Source organism: Ascaphus truei, chromosome 7, assembly GCF_040206685.1.
Source record: "Ascaphus truei isolate aAscTru1 chromosome 7, aAscTru1.hap1, whole genome shotgun sequence".
Lineage (NCBI taxonomy): Eukaryota > Metazoa > Chordata > Amphibia > Anura > Ascaphidae > Ascaphus > Ascaphus truei.
The window spans coordinates 61,936,640-61,958,559 of record NC_134489.1 but is presented as its reverse complement, the minus strand read 5'-3'; the positions used below and the strand labels follow the sequence as shown (position 1 = coordinate 61,958,559).

At 43.9% G+C, this 21,920-nt stretch overlaps 1 protein-coding gene across 10 annotated transcripts in view; it reads right to left on the bottom strand.

The window, feature by feature from the left end:
- The window catches only part of SATB2 (SATB homeobox 2), a 121,520-nt gene that overhangs the window by 75,955 nt on the left and 23,645 nt on the right, over positions 1-21,920 (bottom strand). For 6 of the 10 annotated variants that reach the window (XM_075608712.1, XM_075608721.1, XM_075608716.1 and 3 more), the window contains one exon: positions 14,147-14,336. The exons of 1 other annotated variant lie outside the window; for it this stretch is intronic. In XM_075608712.1, coding sequence (XP_075464827.1) covers positions 14,147-14,336 — 190 coding nt within the window. The remainder of the gene's footprint in view (positions 1-14,146; positions 14,337-21,920) is intronic. 3 more of the 10 variants (XM_075608714.1, XM_075608715.1, XM_075608718.1) reach the window with 1 other exon arrangement.

Here is a 21,920-nt window from a genome sequence, read left to right as displayed (position 1 = left end):
TTGAAGAGGTACTGTACTAATACTAAATTCAATATTGTCTGTACCCCTTACACCCATACTTAACCATTTCCCCCCAGGCCTATACTTAACCATTTCCCCCCAGGCCTATACTTAACCATTTCCCCCCAGGCCTATACTTAAACCCTTCCCCCCAGACCTATACTTAACCCTTTCCCCCCAGACCTATACTTAACCCCTTCCCCCCAGGCCTATACTTAACCCCTTCCCCCCAGACCTATACTTAACCCCTTCCCCCCAGGCCTATACTTAACCCCTTCCCCCCAGACCTATACTTAACCCCTTCCCCCCAGGCCTATACTTAACCCCTTCCCCCCAGGCCTATACTTAACCCCTTCCCCCCAGACCTTTACTTAAACCTACGTAAACCCCCCAGGCCTATACTTAAACCTACGTAAACCCCCCAGGCCTATACTTAAACCTACGTAAACCCCCCAGGCCTATACTTAACCCCTTCCCCCCCAGGCCACCCCAGGCCCATCCCTTACCAGGTTTAATGAGCTGTAAGATGATTGGTTTAAGAATTAAGGAGTGGTTAGTATAATCTGCCTAGTAACAGTTTTAGACAAAGGAACCAAAAATGTATAAAGGATGCTGCCTGGACACTCCCTGGCAGAGAGAGAGTCTTGTAGACATTTGAATGAGTATGATCATACTGTACAATAAACTACTTATTATCAACTGAACCCCGTTTGTCAATTTGGAACATTGACAAAACCCCATTTTATTCTACAACTTTGTCCTGTCTGGTGCTAGTGATCCCGGTGGGTTTGGTGTTAAAGTGCTGGTCTCCCGTGACAATAACACTTTGGCCAAAGTGTTTAACTAAATGACCCTTATTCATGAGAATACGAACATTGAAGTATCTACCTATGTATTTCATCACATTGGATGTAGCATTGGACGTCTTTCTTTTGTTATATACATTCGGCCTCACAGAGCACTCATTTTGCAAGAAAAAAATATATATATGATGTGGTGGTTCCTGGTGTTACAGCTTGTTGGCATTGTGCGTTTATTAATTTTCAACTGGTATCAGTTGGTTGGAGGTTAGTAGGTAGGTAGTGGGTAAATGAGAATTTTCACAGGTGGTGTAGGACCTGCATACTGGTCATGCCGTGACGTGGCTGCATGCTGGTCATGCCGTGACGTGGCTGCATGCTGGTCATGCCGTGACGTGGCTGCATGCTGGTCATGCTGTGACGTGGCTGCAGGCTTATAATGCTTTGGCCAAAGGGTTTCATTAAATTAACGTTATTCAAGAGAATACCAACATTGAAGTATTTAACTATGCATTTTGTTACATTTGATGTAGCATTGGGTTTCTTTTGTCTTTTGTTGAAAATATTAAAATAAACAGACTGCACTGTAATGTTTTTTTCAGTATTATAACAAGAAAGCGTTTCATTTAAACTTGGATCTGTTTTTTTTTTTTTTTTTCGGGGGTGGGGGCGCTCTTTTCATTTGGCCCGGGCCCCATGATTTCTGATGGCGGCCCTGCATGCAGCCTTTGTATCACGCATCCCTGCTCCCCGATTTCCGGCTTCTCACAGAGGCTGGATGGGATACATGCAACAAGCTCGCTTGACTCTGGTCTACTCCTTACTCGCTGGCATTCCCTGTGAGGTTACGTTGTAACATGAATCACTGCTCCCCGTTCCAACATCTCTACATTCATTTCTTCGTGCGGTCTGCAGGAAGTTCAATGGGACCACAGAGTGCTTACAGATTCCAAAATGACACGCTTAACCCCTTCCATGCCAGAGGCTCCATCAACCCTCGGGCAGTAAAAGGGTTACGGCCGTCACAGACAGCGGGATAAAGACATTCAGGCCTCCCAGCCAATGTAACCTCTCACTGATAAGTCTCGCTGGTTTGGGGTCAGTCTCACTGATTTGGAGCACAGGCTTGGATGGAGTCTCATTGATGAATAAAAAGAAATAAGAATGAGAAGGAGCAGTGAGTAAAGACACTGACTCTATAAGCAATGACACTGTGTTCCAATTAAACCTGGTTCAATTCCGGGTGAAAGATCCCTGCAACCTTGGGCCAACCATAACCAAAATTATAGATTGTAAGCTTATCTGGGCAGCGACCGGGTCTGTAAACTTCCTATGTGCTGCGTAATGCGCGCTATACTGTAATTGTGACATGCTTTGTGTCCCATTGGGAGAAAGGTGCTTTTTGAAATAAAGTTATTATTAAATAAACCCGTTTCCATTAGAATCCCATGTTTTGGTCCATTAACTCCCAAATGTCCCTGATTTTAATATTATATTCAATGTATTATAAAAGATTAGGGGGTACACAGCACTGTATATATCATTTTTCACGAGCAAATCGCTCCTTTTCTAGGTGCCTAAGGAAGAGAAAGTGAGCTGCCTCGGGTGACAAGTAGATGACACTAGATTGAAACCAGTCTCACCTACTTCAAAATGTGTGAGTCACCTCATCGCCCCGAACATGAAAAATAACCATTTAACACCTTCCATAATTACAGTTGATGGATATATCACAGAGTTAATTGTCCCAGAGAAGGCGTTGCATGTTCTTACTTTATTGCACATCCCAACATACGGTGCGGGGCCGTTCTGTGCTTTGAAGCAGTACGTTGCCTTTGGCAGTGCTTGGTTTGGATGGTGCATTCTACATTGTGCAGGTAGCCCGAGCTTCTGAAGTGTTATAAAGCAGGGCATTATAGGGGATGACGTGACATCATAATAAGGCGGTGAACTTGGAACGCTGCTACATAGTTTCCAACTGAAGTCCTGTCTTTTATAAATAATTAGCGATTTATGGTGTGTTCATAAACACGCTGCGAGCCATTAGCTATTGCCCTGTGAAATAAGAGATGCAGAGAGCCTCAGATCCGTGCCATATCACAAAAGCCACACTGCACAAATATATAAGAATGTGCTATAGCAGAACTCCATTTACCCCATGGTTTTTCGTAGGTGAGAAGCAAGGGGTCTCCGGAGCTGAACCCCGTTAATTTCAGCTCTGGGAACCCCCTGCTTCGGGAGATACCTCCAATGGTGATGCCGATAACAACCCGGCTTGGCGAGCAATATGGCCCCTCTGATCTCCGCCGAACGGGAGCCAATAGGAAGCTGCGACGTCCTCCATCCCGGCTTCCTATTGGCCAGTGTGACCTTTAAACACGAAGGAGATATCGGCATCACCTACGGAGGTAAGTATCTCGAGGAGCAGGGGGTCCCCAGAGATTAAATGAACGGGGTTCAGCTCTGGAGACCCCCTGATTCCCACCTAGTTCCCGCCATTTGAAAGAATATTCTCCTTTACCCCCACCTAACCCATTGAGCTCATTTTGTCAATTCTCAAATCATTCTCAACGTGGTCATTTTTTTTAGCAGAGACTTTGCGTGGCAATTAATTGTGGGGGCCCAGCCATGATGGTGAAACTGTGCATGTCGTGTCCCTGCCAAAGGAATAGAAGAAGAGGCATAGTTTTGTCTGTGGATGGGGCAGGCACATCCTACCCAACACACATTGACATCACACAGAAGGCGAGGAGGTCATTTTACCTTTATCATGTTTAAAAAAAAACACTATGTAAATATGTATGCTGATTTGTGACTTTCAAGTAGCATTTCTGCTTGTTTTTGTCTGTTGCCCTAGGTGGGGAGCAGGGGGTCTCCAGAGCGGAATCGCGTTGATTTCAGCACCAGGGACCCCCAGCTGCCTGAGATACCTACCTCGGAAGGGGCTCCCGGTAGCAGCCCCGGCCGGGCTTGCAATCTGGCCATTTAAAGATTCCGTGCCCCGGGACCGGCACACCTCGCGGCTTCCTATTGGCCCGAGGGACGCGGGTCTTTAAACAGGATTGAGATACCAGCCGCCCCTTCGGAGGTGAGCAGGGGGTCCTCAGAGCTCAAATTACCATGGCTCAGCTGCGAAGACCCCCGGTTTCCCACCTAAGAGGGCAAATATTAATTACATTTTTTTAAAGGAAAAGCCGCTTTAAAATAGGGCAACAATAGTCAAGATCTTACCATTAAATGATGTCACTTAAATTGGGTCTATGTGTCAAGGCAATTTTGCAGCAGAATTGACACAAAGGGGAGATCAGTTACTAAGCTCGGCTACAAGTTATCACAACCATGCTTTATCTGCTATTGACTTGAATGCCAGGCAATGCGGGGTCGCATATCGGAGATGAGTGAATCTCTCCCACAGAGTGGCATTTACATCCGGTGCCTCGTAGCATCAATGTAAAAAGACACTCTGCTCGAATCCTGCCCTTGGAGCGGCTGTTTAAGATTTGTGGGGTGTCCACGGGAAAAGGTTAGGGACGAGGTTCCATGACATTTGTATTATAATGCAGTGGACGAGATTCCTGGATTTTCTCATTTTTTTGCTGCCATAAAACCTGCTAGTTCTGAGACAGCGAGCGATCGGCAGCAAACATAAGAAACTTCGTTACAGATGTTTTTTCATTTAATGTGATCCCAAAATTGCCATGATAAAAACCTCTATAGTTTGAGGCAGGTAATAGAAAGCATCATATACCAGGTGCCTTGTGTCCAAATATATTCTGTGAGGCTGTGGGTTCTTTCTTTAGATACAGCAAATACAAATATCACATGTGAGCTCCTTCACATGTCTTGGGCAGGCGTGCCACCTTGCCTTTCAACCATTATCACCTAGCATACAGTGCTTCCACTGCAGGTAGGGATTCCGGGTAATAACATGCAAATGAGCACATAGTGTCACCTTTTACTTCCCTATAAGGCTGCCTGCTGCCTGCTACAGCGACAAGAGTGCCCCTCAATGGGGCCGGGCCACTACCAGGGACACAGGAACACAGGAAAATTGAGATCAAAACTCGCGATGAGTGCGATGGCAGCGTCCCCCGGCGGTTCAGCCAATGAGGGCGAACCTGCCAGGTGACATAATGGCCGTGCCCCCTGTCACGCCTCCACCACCGCCACCCAACCCCCGTCCTCCCCCCTGCAGCTCACTGCAGCCCGGGGATCAGAGTTGCATGTGCCGCCAGCCTGGCAGACGCGCGTGCAGCGGAGACAGCGGGGCCGTAGCCTTAGCTTATGCCTGCCGCATTACACAGTGCTTCAGCACAGCCTGGGTTAAAGACTCAAATAGCCAGTAAACCTACGCACAGACAGCTCTTTCAACCTTTTAGGTGTTATCAGTGTGAGGCTGGTTGTACCGGCTTTGCAATTCTTTAGATATTAAACTGAAACAACTTGTAAATTTCTGGGGAAGGGCCGACAATGAGAATGATTTTCATTTTGTTTGCTGGATGCTAATTGAGCGGTCCCTGTGGCTGAACCACGTCCTTTTCCACTCCGGTGACCCCCGGTTCCGTGGATATTTACAGGTGAAAATAGCGTTTTTCACTTCCTGGTTTCGCGCTGGAATTGAAATGCAATCTTTCCTTAGATGATTTATTCTGCATCCAACTAAAATGCTAATCTGGCTGTTTTTTTCCGGTCGAAATTCCCAATTTACGGCAATGGTGATTTTTGGTTGAAAACAGCCCGTTCAGCTGCTTCGGCGGGTATAGCCTAAGCTCCTTAGTATTCACATCGGCACCTTCAAGGTAAGGAGGCATAAGTTTATAGGGCCCCATGTTAAAAAGAGTAAGAAGCAAAAAGTGACACACTGTGTGCTCATTTCTATGTCATTACCCAGAATCCCTTGCTGCAGTGGAAGCACTGTATGCTAAGAGATAATGGAGAAAAGTAGGGTTGCAGACCTGTCTGAGATATATGAATGTGCTCACAGGTGATATTTTTTATTTTCTGCACAAGGTAAGGAGGTGCATGCTGCATCCCACCCATGAATTTCTGCACAGCGGGATATTCCACACTAAATGTTGCTCTCAAGGTTATAACTGCTAGAGGTCAAAAAAGCCATCGCCATGTGCACAGTATTCTGACAGCTATCAATTAAATGCGCTCCATAAGAGAATTACGGGGGGAAAAATGACTCTTAATACGCTCGGAAGTAACAGCATAAGTTTTATGGCTTTGCTGGTTCTTTTCCCATTATCCCCGAGCGATGGATAAATCTATCCTATAACTCCCCTCTCGTGATGTATAATGTACAGTGTCAGAGACCACAAAGCAGGGAAGCAAATTAAAAGATGCCTGTTAAATTAGTCTTCGCAAGCAAAGAAGCCGTTTTGATGATAATGTCCTCATGCTCTGATATGAAAGTGCAGCACGTGGAATCAAACCTATTTATAAAATGGCTTGAGTAAATGGGAACGGGATAAACGGGGGAATGTAATTGACTAATAAACATTCAGGGGGCTGTGTATCGAGCTACACAAACTGCTGCTCTGGCGCCCACGTCACGGGAGTGTGTATCACTTTGGGGGGTTTGCTTAACGGAAGTCTTTCGACAAGAAAGCTGAAGTGAACGTCAACCTTATCGAAGGAAAAAATGACATTGCAATTAATGATTTTTTCCCCCCCTCTCTCCCTTTTTTTTTTTTACCTGAACTGGGGGGAGGGTTTCACAGCGCATCAGTAGGATGCAGAATCTGTGCCCGCAAAATGGCAGCTGGGTCAAGGTTCGGCAGCCAATAGGGGAGCTGCAACGCCGTCAGCAGATGGTGCCTCAGCTTGTTGCCATTGGTGACTCCCCTACCATGTCTGTAGTCAGGGCTGTCATATGTGTAGGTTTTTTTTACAGTCAAAACTGGCACGAAAAAACTACAAACATGTCTGGAATAAGGGGGCTACGCACTAAGCTCCGAGCTTTCCCGCCGGGCTGAAAAAAATTAGCACGTCCGATAAAAAATGAAGCCGGCGGCGCGATTCACTAAGGCCCTCAGCCCATTTTTTATCGGACGTGCCCAAAACTGGCTTATCGTGCATGCAATGTATTTTCCCCCTGCTATCGCACTTAAAGTTCCCGTACGCTAGCTGATTGAAAAAAAAGCTGCTTGTAACATTTGCATGGAGATTTGCCATCTCCATGCAAGGCTGTTACAGGCGATCGTACAATAAATAAATACATTTTCATTATAGTGTACATGAGCAGGGGGTCTCCCGAGCTGAACCGCATTGGTTTCAGGTCAGAGGACCCCCTACTTTAGGAGATACAGGCCCCGTTATGGGGTGCCGGTATCCCCTGCAGAATTTCAATATCCCGGTCACATGACGCGGACGATTGAAAGTGCAGGGGATCCCGGCACCCCATAATGGGGCCTGTATCTCCTGAAGTAAGGGGTCCTCGGACCTGAAACCAACGCGGGTCAACTCCGGAGACCCCCTGCACATCTACACTATAATTAAAATGTATATTTAAAAAAGAATTAACAAACATCAATACACAACCACCTCCCGTCCTCCTCCCTAACACATACAGTACAATAATGTGCAAAATAACTATTATCCAGATATGGATAATAGATTATTTGCCCATTATTAAACACTGCATTAGCATACCTAAATAAAGTCAATAAAAACAGTAGCCAGCTAATCCAATGAATACAAGCAGTAACAACATCAACAATGAATTAATGAAACCATTAACCAATGAAACCAATTAATTCCTAAACCAACTCAAAATGAATAGTAACACTAACCAATCAAACCAATTAATTACAACAACATTAATGAATGTAAACATTAAAAGACAAATAAATACATTCAAACAATCTCTGAAAGAACCATAAAACGCATTAGCCACCATAATACAACATTAACTACAAACGAACACCAATCGCAAACATTTTATTACATTAAGCAGGAAAAATACAAACAATTACATCCACATAAGAAACTGACATTAAAAAAACCAACAGCAATACCAAGCCAGAAATGCCCCCCAAATATTGTAATAATAATGTATTCATCTGTACCCTAAAGTGGTACAGATTAATATATTATCAGTCAATGTGCCTCCCCCAAAAAATCAACAATCACATCCAATGAACAAACCTGTAAAAAAAGAAATTTACAAACATTCTTTTACAATTTACAAACATTACTTACCATTAGAAGCGGTGGCCCTCCGACTCCCGGGGTAACAGGAAGCTCACGTACCTTGAAGGCCTCCAACAGCATCCGATGCCATCCGCCATGAAGATCCGGATCAGGTACCCCAATCTTCTTTTTTCTTTCTTTAATCACCTTCTTCTATCTTCATCTGTAACCATTTCTTGTTCTTCTTTATCTTCTTTCTTAATCTGTCCATCCAAAATACCCCATGTTAAATCCCAGCCGATGCTGTCTCGTCGGCTTCTTGGGCTCAAATGAGGCGTCACGGCCTTAAATATGGCTAGTGACGTCACATTTAGCCTCAAAATGGTTAACAGCCACCTGATTCGCTGTTAAAACCATGTTCTGACTTAAAAATTTTTTTTTGATATGACGTCACTTAAAGGGAATGATGCCAGCCAATCAGAATGGCTGTGCTTCATTTGCCTTTAAGATGACGTCACGAAGCCGGCTTCACATGGTATTTCAGCCAATCAGATTTCGGGAACCAATTCCACACTCTGATTGGCTGAAATACCATGACGCCGGCCATCTTGTATTTCGTGACGTCATCTTAAAGGCAAATGAAGCACAGCCATTCTGATTGGCTGGCATCATTCCCCTTAAGTGACGTCATGTAAAAAAAAATTTTTAAAGTCGGAACATGGTTTTAAACCATTTTGAGGCTAAATGTGACGTCACATATTTACGGCCGTGACACCTCATTTGAGCCCAAGAAGCCGACGAGACAGCATCGGCTGGGATTTAACATGGGGTATTTTGGATTGACAGATGAAGAAAGAAGATAAAGAAGAACAAGAAATGGTTACAGATGAAGATAGAAGGTGATTAAAGAAAGAAAAAAGAAGATTGGGGTACCTGATCCGGATCTTCATGGCGGATGGCATCGGATGCTGTTGGAGGCCTTCAAGGTACGTGAGCTTCCTGTTACCCCGGGAGTCGGAGGGGCCACCGCTTCTAATGGTAAGTAATATATAGAATGTTTGTAAATGTCTTTTTTTACAGGTTTGTTCATTGGATGTGATTGTTGATTTTTTGGGGGAGACACATTGACTGATAATATATTAATCTTTAGCACTTTAGGGTACAGATTAATACATTATTATTACAATATTTGGGGGGCATTTCTGGCTTGGTATTGCTGTTGGGTTTTTTAATGACAGTTTCTTATGTCAATATAATTGTTTGTATTTTTCCTGCTTAATGTAATAAAATGTTTGCGATTGGTGTTCGTTTGTAGTTAATGTTGTATTATGTTGGCTAATGCGTTTTATGGTTCTTTCAGAGATTGTTTGAATGTATTTATTTGTCTTTTAATGTTTACATTCATTAATGTTGTTGTAATTAATTGGTTTGATTGGTTAGTGTTACTATTCATTTTGAGTTGGTTTAGGAATTAATTGGTTTAATTGGTTAATGGTTTAATTAAATAATTGTTGATGTTGTTACTGCTTGTATTCATTGGATTAGCTGGCTACTGTTTTTATTGACTTTATTTAGGTATGCTAATGCAGTGTCTGGATAATAGTTATGTTGCACATTATTGTATTGTATGTGTTAGGGGGGTGTATTTAGTTAGAAATAATGTTTAGTATTTTTGTTGGCACAACATTGGTACCGCAGGCCCGCGGGTACCCCAGGACTCCCGCGGGGACCCGGGACGGCCGCGGGGTCAGCCTGGGACACCTGCGCGACCCTCTGCCTCCCTCGGGGACCCCTGCGGGGTCAGCCGGGGACACCCGCCGGCCTGTTGTATTGGTTTTGCGCCTGCAAAAAGGTAAACAAAGAATATTTTCGAAGTCCAGCTTTTTTTATCACCTGCCTTTAGCTGGTGAGCTTTATTCAGCACAACTTTAACGTACGATCAGTTTAAGTTGCTTAGTGAATCCCGCAGAAGGGCAGGATTCAGCGCAAACAACTGATCGTATGATCAAAGTTGGACTTAGAAAAAATTTCAAGGAAAAGCCTGTTTTAGAGCGCAAAGTGCCTGTTTGCGCGGCTTAGTGCATAGCGCTCGGCGGAACTTCACGATCTAAAAGAACTTTGCGCTCTTAAAACGACTTATCACTGCTTAGTGCATAGCCTCCTAAGTGTTCATTAAGGTTTATTTTTAAATATCCATTTTGGGGGGGGGGGGGGACAGCTTTAAGTGATGCTCCTATTACAATGGATTATATACAATTCTGCATCCTTAGCTTTTGGTAGCCTAAAGCAGGGGCGCTGAACTCCAGTCCTCACGACCCCCCCCCAATAGGTCAGGTTTTGAGGATATCCCTGCTTCAGCACAGGTGGCTCAATCAAAGGCTCAGCCTTCAGTGTACATCTGCGTCGCCCTAAAGGCGGGCAGCCTTTGGTGCAGCTGAAGGGCAGCTAAAGGGTGTCAGCTGTTTGCTCCCGTTCGCTGATGTTAAAGCTTCACTATTTCACTTTGAAAATTAAAAGCCCTTTTATCCCCTGTACCCAATTTTCCAACTCTATCTGTCCATGACATGTCTGTAAATTGACTGTATAACCTCAGTTCTTTTAATGTAACCGTGTATTGTTATAACTCTGTGCCCAGGACATACTTGAAAACGAGAGGTAACTCTCAATGTATCACTTCCTGGTAAAACATTTTATAAATAGATAAATGAATTTGGGATATCCTTAAAACCTGACCTGTTAGGAGGAGGGGGCTTGAGGACTGCAGTTGGGCACCCCTGGTCTAAACCACCCTGGCTAACGCATCTCTTACATCTGCCAGACCCCCAAGGAAAAAGGTTTGGTTATATGCCAAAAGTGGCGTGTATATATGGAGCAACAGACGGAGTTAAGGTAGAGATTACTAGACACTCATGTTATAACAGGAAGATGCATTAATTACTACCGTTCTCTGTATCAATTTCTTCTGCTTTTGAAGCATCATGTATACTGCAGGGCCTAAGCTTGCCCTATGTTTGAGTACTGCCTGAGAGCGATGATTTAAAGTATCAGATACTTATCACATTGCCTATAAATAATACCACAGGAGGGAATATTGAACAATTCAGCATTACTTCACTATAGAATCTACAAATGCCGTCTGTAACACAGTGAGGCAGATAACAACAGTTTGATCGATGTATCAATGCAAGCGTAAATGCATTTTAATGCCATGCACCCGGATTTGTTTTCTCCTGTTTGCCTCATTTGTGAGATGGCTTCATGCTGGGATTTAAATAGCCGTCACAGAGGAAGTCGCAATAGCTGCCGTTGCATTTTCCTATTGGCCCGTGCAGCACGGGAAATTTAAACTGGCATTTTGAATTGAATACAGGGGGACTAGAATGCCTGTACCTTCACCAGTAAGTACCTGAGCTACCGCCGTGGTTCCCAGACCTGGAAATAGCACGGTTCAGCTCAAGGGACCACGCCGGTTCCCATCCTCAAAAAAAAAGGGGGGGGGGGGCAGCATGCTAAATAATAGAAAGGAAGGGTGCGCATTTGGAGCTAAATTAGAAGAAAAGGTCTCCAAACATCATTTTCCGCTAATAACGCACTTAGTTTTGGAACATACAATGCTCCTTCAGCCCCTCTCAGTCACACTGTGTCACAAGTATTTCTCAGGGGACTGTGAACAGTGAAAGTGTGTGGGAAAAGACAGCTGAAAAGCAAGTTATTTTTTAACCCTTTTAATGTGTTGTGTTCCACCCACCCTCCCTCCCGACCCTTTACAGGCAAAGAGTTACATTTTCCAAAAGCAAATGACATACAGACCACAAAAAGATTTCCCATAACCGTACTGCTGCTATACCGTGAAACAGAACTTAACCCCTTTGCGGCACTGCAAAGCAAGGCGTTTCAGCACCTCCCGTAGCACAGGGCTTAATACAAAGAGCCAGTGGCTACCATTCTTACATTAGCATGTGAAATCTCACACACAAACAGGATACAAAGTGCCAGGATTCCCAGATGACAGAAACAACCCCTGTCCAACCAATGCTCGCTGTCTGCTAATCTGCTACCAACTTGTACGTCTCGCCCACACTAAACGCAGACACAGGGCGGCTACTGCCCTTCTTCCAGAGAATATCGGGTGAGTTATACCCTGTAGTACAGAGGTGTCAACCTCCAAGTGTCATTAGGGGGATTTGGACTAAACAAAAGTGGTATTTTCTAGAAGAGGGTCTATGTATCAGCGTAGGGGCAAGTACGTTTCGACGCACGGCTCTGTTTTTTGGAGCAGAGCCGCGGCGTATGTCAGAACAGTTTCTTGCAACCGATTCAGAATTTTAGACTCACGCCCCTAAATAAAAAGGGGGCGCATGGCGCACAGAGACGCAGAATGTGATACATCTCATTATAATATGTGCACCATGTAACTGCTCCCCAACTCCCAATTGTCAAGTGACAGGCGGGGCATAATCGGCACAAAATTCTTTTTATACATAGATGCAGTGAGAAAATGTCTCACGTTTTGCTCCAAAATTGACTTGATACCTAGACCCCCTAGAGTTTACTTTGAAGTCTAAAATGCAATGTGTGTCAGAGTCAGAACCGAGGAGTGAGAGTACCAACTGCATGTGAATCGGATCTCTTACACCCCGTTGGGTCATAAACTCTCATCCCAATTTGGGGCAAACGATTGCAGAAGTCTCAATGTATCCGAATGCACTCAGTCCCCAGTGTGCGTCATACTGTGTTCATTACAACGAAGGGTTTCCTTGTAAAGACTTAATTACAGCTGGATAGATTATTTTTTTTCCCCCTGCATATTTTCTCTCATTCAATACCAAAGACCCACCATAAAACTCTGCCTCCGAGGGCTACGACATAAAGATGTTATTCCAATATTAGATTAAACAGCAAAGCAATGAGAAGACCAACCATAAATACAATTAGATTTACATTCATGTGTAATTGAAGAGGACAAAGGCCCCATTGGAAGCATGGTGTGTGACTCACTCTTATTCTGAGCTGCTAACCATGTTCATATGACACAATCCAAAGGAAAATGTTACCTTACACGATAATAAACGGCTTTATAGCATAGCGTTGCCCAGCCGTGGGGCTGCAGTCTCAAACGGGTGCTTGTTTATGACCCGCAGGTCGGAGACTTTGGGAGGGTCACTTCAAAAGGTAAAAGTGTGAGCCAATGTGACATCTGAAAAACCATTACCCAGACCAAGCCTGCAGTTTGTTTATTCCCAGCTCGGAGTGGAGCATTACCACTTTTATAGATTAAAAAAGGCAATTTTCCTAGACAATGGGGCGCCTGTCTTGCTGCAAAGGGAATGCTATGCCCGCGTGGAAGAGGGCGCAGAGCTCCGTGTAACTGGAAGATGTCTCCATGTTATTGGGATTAGGGCCAGTTTCCCCAGGTACTGAGTCAATTAAGGTTCAGCACAAACCATTCAACTCTTCAGTGCATGCGAGGCCTTAACCAACACTGAAGGAGTCAAAGGAAGTGTATTTAACAGCTGTGGGAAACAGTACAATCTAAAATGCCCGTTGGTTTGTTTGCAGGAAAATATTAAATGTGCCGACCAAGCTAGCAACAAGAGCACTCAGCCATCTAACACGTTTCTACCATTTTTTTATTGATTTCAGAATTAAAGGTGTGTAGGAGGAATAAAAAAAAACAGTTTGTAATTTAGACTCAAACAGAAAGCTGTGAGACTGTTATTGTTGGTCTCTATTCATCATAAATACGGCGGAGCCACATTTCCCTTGCTCGGGAAGATTTCAGCCCCCTTCATGAATGAGCAAGAAGAAAGGGGTTTTACAGCTTACTGAATAAGGGCCATTATATCAGTAAAATTGGATGTGCAGAATTGCTTTCACTGCCAATGCTATGTTACAGAACTACAACACCATAAAACTATTATTATTATTATTATTATGTAATTATTAGGAGTTGTTCAACTATAGCTGCTTATCCCAAATAAAAAAAGAACCCCCCACAATACACTGAGTTCATATAATAATGTAGCCTTGTTTCCCAAGCAAAGTCCTATTCTTTTTTAAAATCCTAAAATTTAAGGTACAATGTATTTTTCATTGGGCAATTTAAATCCATTCCTGGCACCCAGATGTTCAGGGTTCAGTATCTCGGTATAGAGACACAAGAAGGCAGGGTATGACTAACAATGACATCATAATGTGAGTTCCCTCACCTTGTGCCTGAGCCGCAGATGAGTGCGAGTATCCCAGAGCCAGAAGCGCTGTCTCCACCAGCTGGCTAAAGAGAACGTCCCTCCGCAACAACACAAATTCGGCATGTTCCTCCCGGCTGTCATAATCCAGGGAGCTGTCCATCTGCTCCACCACGCAGAAGACGGGGAGCATCAACCCTGGGTCCAGTTCAAAACGAGACAAAGGGAGAGCACCCATAAAGAAGCAGCCATGGAAACACAGACACATTGAAACTAATGCGCTACTGGGCGGTACTACGTGTTCACACTGAGGATCGAGGAGTCTTGGGAATGGTCACACAATCGCTGTTAACAAACAAACCCATTCTTACTAAGCAGTGGCCATAACACCCCACTAACTTGAACCCGCCCGTAAGATATCTTCCAGCGCCAGAAGGCGTCTTTTACAATAGCGTGGCTTAGTAAATATGGGCCATTGTGCTGAGCATGATTAAGGTTGTTTTGCAGGAATTAACAATTCTTAATTGGCATACATACAATACATATTTTAATAAAAGATACTATTTCAAAGTATATTTACTTTGTGTTATCCCTAATATACCTTACACAGGCCATGCATATAACTATCTTTTGTTCATCTCTATAGTATTTTTTTTTTTTAAACTAGACACCTCTAGGAAAGTCTTTAAGCATTTCTCAGTACAATTTGGGAAAACACAAGCCTGTCACTTTTCCTTGCAAGTCGTTACTGGGGCTGCCCATACTCCCACATTTAGCAGGATGGTCACAAATATGTACTGAACGTGCCAAGCCCCTCAAGATGGTGGTGAAACAAACTAGCCCGAATCATAGGACAACCTGTTCTTTTGTGTCCCCTAATCGTCTCTATATATACGAAGGTTATTCAGTAGTGATAGTAGAACAAAAGTAGAACTGCTTCTCGTGGCCTATGTCAGGCACATACATACATGTGTCGTGTTGCACTGGATTCATCAACAATCACGTACTTACTTTGACTTAAAGTTGGTATCTCTAGGTGTTACTCTCAAGCCTTAGACCAGGGGTGGCCAACTCCAGTCCTCAAGGGCCTCCGACAGGTCAGGTTTTAGGAATATCCCTGCTTCAGCACAGGTGGCTCAATCAGTGGCTCAGTCAACGACTGAGCTACTGATTGAGCCACCTGTGCTGAAGCAGGGATATCCTGGAAACCTGACCTGTTGGTGGCCCTTGAGGATTGTAGTTGGCCACCCCTGGCTTAAACCTATGGTTCCTAACCAATAGGCCATGGAGTGGGTATAGTGCAAATAAAGCTTTACAACTTGAAATACTTTTCTCTAGAACCTGACAGGATATATTTGAAGTATTTGACAGTCACCTGTAACAAACTCCCCGCTCTCCCTGGTTTCTCCCAGGCAATGCGTGCGGAAGTTCTTCAGTCTCTTAACCAACAAGTTATTTTGTTTTAATGTAAGCTGTGCATCATTTTACTTCTCATACAGAACATCGTGAAGAAGAAGCCGATTCTGCGTGAGCGAGTCTGGATCTGATTAATGTGTCTCCTGCGTGTCTCAGCCTTCCGCTAATAAATCATCTTTTTATATGGACATTTTATTTTCATCTGCAGGAAAGTCATTAGCTACAATATATAGATGTAAAGGCCAACTGTTCCAATGACTTTCTCTGCCAGGGGGGACCATGTGTTGCTGTCTCTTCTGGTAGCCAAGGAGTTAATGAAGAATTTGTTTCTTAAATGTATATAGAGCTAATTGAACATCATGATACAACTTTGTTCGCCAACAAGACTGTCTCTTCGGAAGCTCAGTATGGCAGAGACCGAGAGTATCAACCAATCAGAACATCCCATTTACCAGCACTGGTATCTTACCACGGAAAGTGTCTCATGCAAAGAACACTTAGAAATGGTTGGCTGAGGCAGTGATCTTGTATATATACGTGTCCCCATTCCACTGGCAAGCAAGATGTTACAACGCTCCATTCGTTATGGACGAGCTTAGCCTAAACTCTAATGTCAAGAACATATATTTTAACATTCATTGGGTTTTTTTTTTTACTTCGTTCCTCAGTAGTAATGAGCTAATTCGATTAGTGACCCCTACCTTTAATGTGACAATGGGGTGACTCACTTAAAGGATCCGAACGGCTCAGCTTCTTACTGTCCCCCTTACGTCTAGGAATCCCGAGCGTGAGACACCGAGTTATCACTTAGGATGTACAGTAGGTGTCACTGACGCTACTAACTTATACAACTTAACATATTTTCCCTCTGCTGGTGACATCACTTGGTGTTTCCATGACCTCATCACACAACTGCCACCACTTAAATGAACCTTCTAATGGAGCTGCAACTTACTAACTTACATTTCTGCCAACTCAGACATTGCTCAAACTACTATTATAAAAAGCAGTGGAACTGTGTCTAATTATAGTGAAGCTTTGTTGTATGAAAGAAGGGGGCAACTCCTTCAACCGTTTTTTTGTTTGTTTTTTTAAAGGATTCCTGGTAGATGTTTGCTGTATGAAGAGAGATACAAAGATTATTTTTAACATAATACTTACATAAAAGTGAAAGCGTAGGTTTTGTAAATAAAAAAGTGGTGTGTAAAAAAATAGTGATAAATAAAACATAGTTGCATTAATTGTACGTTTAATACTTGACAATAGGTGACAGCTGCTACACAAAGGAATATACCAGCACTTCAAAACAAAGAAGACAATACAAATGTAGGTTTACTCTGTAGATAGGCCTGAAACCTCCCATTCAGATGTACAACTGGTTGAATAGCATTTTGAAAAATGAGCGATACTGAGTTGGAATGCAGGAAAGCATAATTCTAAAAAAATGGGCATGCTTCCTTGTACACAATTTGCTCCATAAGCAGAGACTTGAGAGGGACTTAAAATATCTATAATATATACGTATGCTATGTTATTACTGTTTATAAATGAACTGGAAGTATAGGTTTGTCAATCATAATGACACTTTGATCATTGTCTGGCGTCATGTATTCCAGTGCAGTAGTAATCAACCATCTCCTACCCTCTACTGAACAGACACACTTTCCCCCAAACAGTAACGCAGAACTCCCTCCCCATCACGCACATACTGTATACAAACAGGAAACTCAACATTCTTGTGGTCCTCCTCTCTTTATTACTAAGATATATAATATGTATGATGCTAGGGTGAAAACTACAACTCCCAGCATCCCTTGCTCTTAGGAAAAATGAACTGGTGGAGTTTGATCCTAGTGGTTGTAAAGCACTTTTGTTCACTACTGTAGATTACAGGACACACATATCTGCTATCACCCGTTCAATGCCATGGAGAACATCGAGTCCATGTTTTATAACTGTCCCATGTTGTCTGAGGGAGGCAGAAATATACACCAAGGCTATATCATGTGGCATGGAACAGGCATGGCCACCTTAACAGGTCTTTAAAAGAACAATGGTTTGGGTGTATGCCAGCCACATTCCATGGGCTTAATTAACAAGCGTGAGATCCTGAACAATGCCTGCCTATACTGTTCAGCAGTGGGTGGTCTCCATCCTTAGTTGCAGATGTTTGCTATTAACTTGTACCCAGCAAAAGAAACTGCAATGGTGCACCCTGGATGTTGTCACAAAGCAGCAGTGCCAACCATCAGAGATCATACTGGGATAAGAAAAAAGTGAATGCAAGAGCTCAGGGCACAGCCATGGATAAAAGCCCATGAGACTTTTATGTTCTTAACAGGACCACCCAACTAATTAGGGAGGAGTGGGGAACAGGCTGGAAAGGCAAGGGTCTTGGCCAGCATTATTTAGTGCAATTGGGGGGTTAGAGAGAGAAGGGACATCAAGAACCCACCACACCCTATATTTGAATGTTTGGAAAATCACACATTGGTTTTTTATTGTCTCTGTGGATGTCAATGAAGCATGTATTGTACTGTCACAGTCATGGCGTCACCTTCATGGAAGAGGTATAAGAATTCAACCATATTTGAAAAGGATGCTGTAGCTGAATAGTTGACAAGGGGGCAGAAAGTAAAGCCATACAAAGCTCTATCTTGTGATAAAAGCTATCAGAGCTCTCCTGGGCTTGTAAAGTTCTATAGGGCATCCCTGAGGACATTGATTCTCACAGCATCTTCATGCACCTTGTGCCTCACTCATTGGAAGACTCACTCCCTTAATAGCCTCTCAGACATCAGTGAAGGCTGCCCCTTTCAATTCCCATTAAAATGCCAGTGTTGAACCTACACTTCCAATGGAAGACCTGTGGTTATTGGATGCTAAGTAAGGAAGGGCATTTGACCAGTATTCACCAAGTTCTATCAAGGGTTATCCCACACTAACTGTCGTTGACTTTAAGACCGTTAACACAGGATCGAGCTCCAACACCGCCTATCGGAGCTCAGTGAATCTCCTCTGTTTTCTAACTTTCTGACTTTAGATGTTAAAAAATAACATGGATATGGAGATTGTATACATCCCAACGACAATAGTTCTCCTACTACTAACCCTCAAAAATATCATGAACAGAGGCAGTTCGAATAACACTACAGGCCATTTTTCATATACTCATATATAGGAATTAATCTTTAAAATGCCAGAATGCTGCACCTGCCTGAAAACAGTGTAGCACTGTTTCCCCCAACCTATAGGAGATGTGGCTTCTACTAAATGTGTGTGGCGCTTTACTAAATGTGTGTGGCTCACAGGAGGTCTGAACCTCTGCTGCTGGGAGCCTGGGGTGTACATAGATCGTCCGGTGACCGTGCCCCCACCTGTGAGGGATCCTGACAGTGCTGGATTACCCCTTCATAGGACCCAAAGCAATAAGTACACACAGCATAGTATATGATAACAGGTTTACTGACATGCAAATGATAACACTATAATATGTATACTCAGGCCTGGCACGGCATTACCCACACACCATATCCCACTGTCCATCTACTTAGTCTGCACCCCGGTGAGAGTGTCCCCCAAAGTACAAAGGTGCCCTGGGCACCTACCCAACCTGGTGTTCACAGTAGCCAACCTACCCGGAAGTGTGCGACAGCGCTGCCCACAGTGTTATAGTTGGTGCACTTGTAGACGGTGTGATACCTGCCGGGGGCTCCAACACCCGGTAGCGCTAACGGAAGACAGGGTTCCGTCCGGTCCCACTCCGTCGCCATCAGCGATGAGTCCGTCTCCACGTGGGTTGGTATCCAGCTGGAGTGTCCCACCTTAATTGTCTCTACATGTGGTGGTGGTCTGGTCCCAGACCACAAGCCGCTGATGCTGCGCGGCATGCTGCGCTGATGCTGACACTGATCAGCTAATGGGGCAGTGTCCCTGTCTAAGGGGCCTGTCCCTGTAGCAGCCACAAGCTTAGAGGGGAGTCGGGACCTAGCTGGGGCCTAATAGGGGGTCTCTCGCCTAGTGCATGGGGCCACAGACACCCTGCACATACACCCTTACCATTCAGTGTCACAGCTCCGACTGGCGTGGCTTGCAGCACGACAAATGTATCAACTCTGGGAGCAGGGGAATCCGGTCGCGCAATTGGCTGCTGTGTGCCACTTAATCCTGCAGCTCTATGGCCTTCTGAGGTCTGTAGTTCCCTTGCGGCGCTATTCTAAGATGGCCACCATGCACTGCACATGCGTGCGTCTCACTGCGCATGCGCGCGCATCCAAACATGGCGGCGCCCTCCAAGGGGAGCCGCCGCGAACCTCCTGCGACCCGGTCACTTCTCCATAAGCAACCGCAGGCTCCTGCACCTTCCCCCACCTTCCGCTGCCCCAGCCTCCATTGCCAGCCGCAGCCGCATACCACGTAAGGGCAGCAAGGGGAACCCTGGGGGGACATGGCCACAACTGCTTATTCAAAACTTTCTTTCAATGCTCTGGCCAGGTATCCAACCCCTCACTTCAATGTCCTGAATATTACATGTCAGTGCCAGCTGCCAAGGGTTACTAAGCAGACCTGGCAAGGGTCTGCGTTTTGTAAATACTGTTGATATAATATGAGATACAGTTTTAATTATACATCCCAACAGTGCTCAGTTATGGGTCAAACTGCAATGCAGAAAAACTATTTACAAAAGATTTCTGTTCCAGATCGGGTCAATTTTAACTCATTTGGCAACAATTAGAGGAGTACATGTTTAATTGATTATCGTTAAGAGACAAAGCTACAACCGCATTTATTGTATATTTTTAGGGCATTGCCTTCATTATAAAATTCTTGGCAACACATCTTGATATTTGTTCCACTGCCTGAAAGGAAGTCAGAGCATCAGATATGGGAATATATTTGTGTTATTGTTGTATATAAGGAATGTCACATCCACCAGTCAGAATTCTCCATTTAGCAAAGCTCACGGTCACACACTACTTTCTTTCATATTGCATGTGCCACACTCAGAGAACTTGCAGAAATAGAGCAGTCTGATTGTCTCATGTCGTTGTCATAGATATGCAAACCCCATCTCACCACTGTACGGTACAAATTTGCTGACACACTGTTACACACACTCATTAACACATACAGGCACAATGCACACACAGTATGCACACATTAACACGCAGATACACATAAACATTGCCCACACAGTACAAACACAAACACACTGATACATATACAGACACAATGAGGCACACGCAGTATACACACATTAAAACAGTGATACACGCAGATGCACTGATGCACACACATTAACCCACAGATACACATACAGACACAATACACACATAGTACACAACAACACACTGATACATATTCAGCCACAATGATGCACACAAAGTACATACACATAACCAGTGATACAAATACAGGCACAGTAATGCATATGCACTACACACACATTGTCAGACCAATACACATACAGATATGTGTACACACTCAGTACATGCACATTAACATACTGATGCACACACAGTACACACATAAATACATTGGGTAAAAGGGGACGATAGACAGCACTCTGATGGTGTTAAATTAATGCAATTGCAGGGTGCACGGAACAAAAGGGGACCCTTATTCCCCTGTATAGTACTAACAAATCTACGTAAGTACCAGCACTCACTGTCTAATAGCTAAATTATGAAAATAGTTGTAATGCAGAATAAACATTTAATAATAAACGAACCAGAAATAAATGTGACATGAAAACATGAAACACAAGGAATATACACAAAAAACGGAGAACGGCAAGTATGCTAGGGGGGCCTTGTGTTTCATGTTTTTTCCCCTTTTCCTTCCCCCCCCCCCCCCCACCCCTCACTTTGTGACATGCCCATTTGTGATACTGGTTTCTGCAAACACATTTGATTTATTTCTGGTTCGTTTTATTATTAAATGTTTATTCTGCATTACAACTGTTTTCATCATTTAGCTATTAGACAGTGAGTGCTGGTACTTACGTAGATTTGTTAGTACATAAATACATTGATGCACACACAGTACAGGCATACCCCGGTTTAAGGACACTCACTTTAAGTACACTCGCGAGTAAGTACATATCGCCCAATAGGCAAACGGCAGCTCACGCATGCGCCTGTCAGCACGTCCTGAACAGCAATACCGGCTCCCTACCTGTACCGAAGCTGTGCACAAGCGGGGAGAGTATAGAGTCTGTTACACATGCGTTATTTATATCAGTTATGCACGTATATGACGATTGCAGTACAGTACATGCATCGATAAGTGGGAAAAAGGTAGTGCTTCACTTTAAGTACATTTTCGCTTTACATACATGCTCCGGTCCCATTGCGTACGTTAATGCGGGGTATGCCTG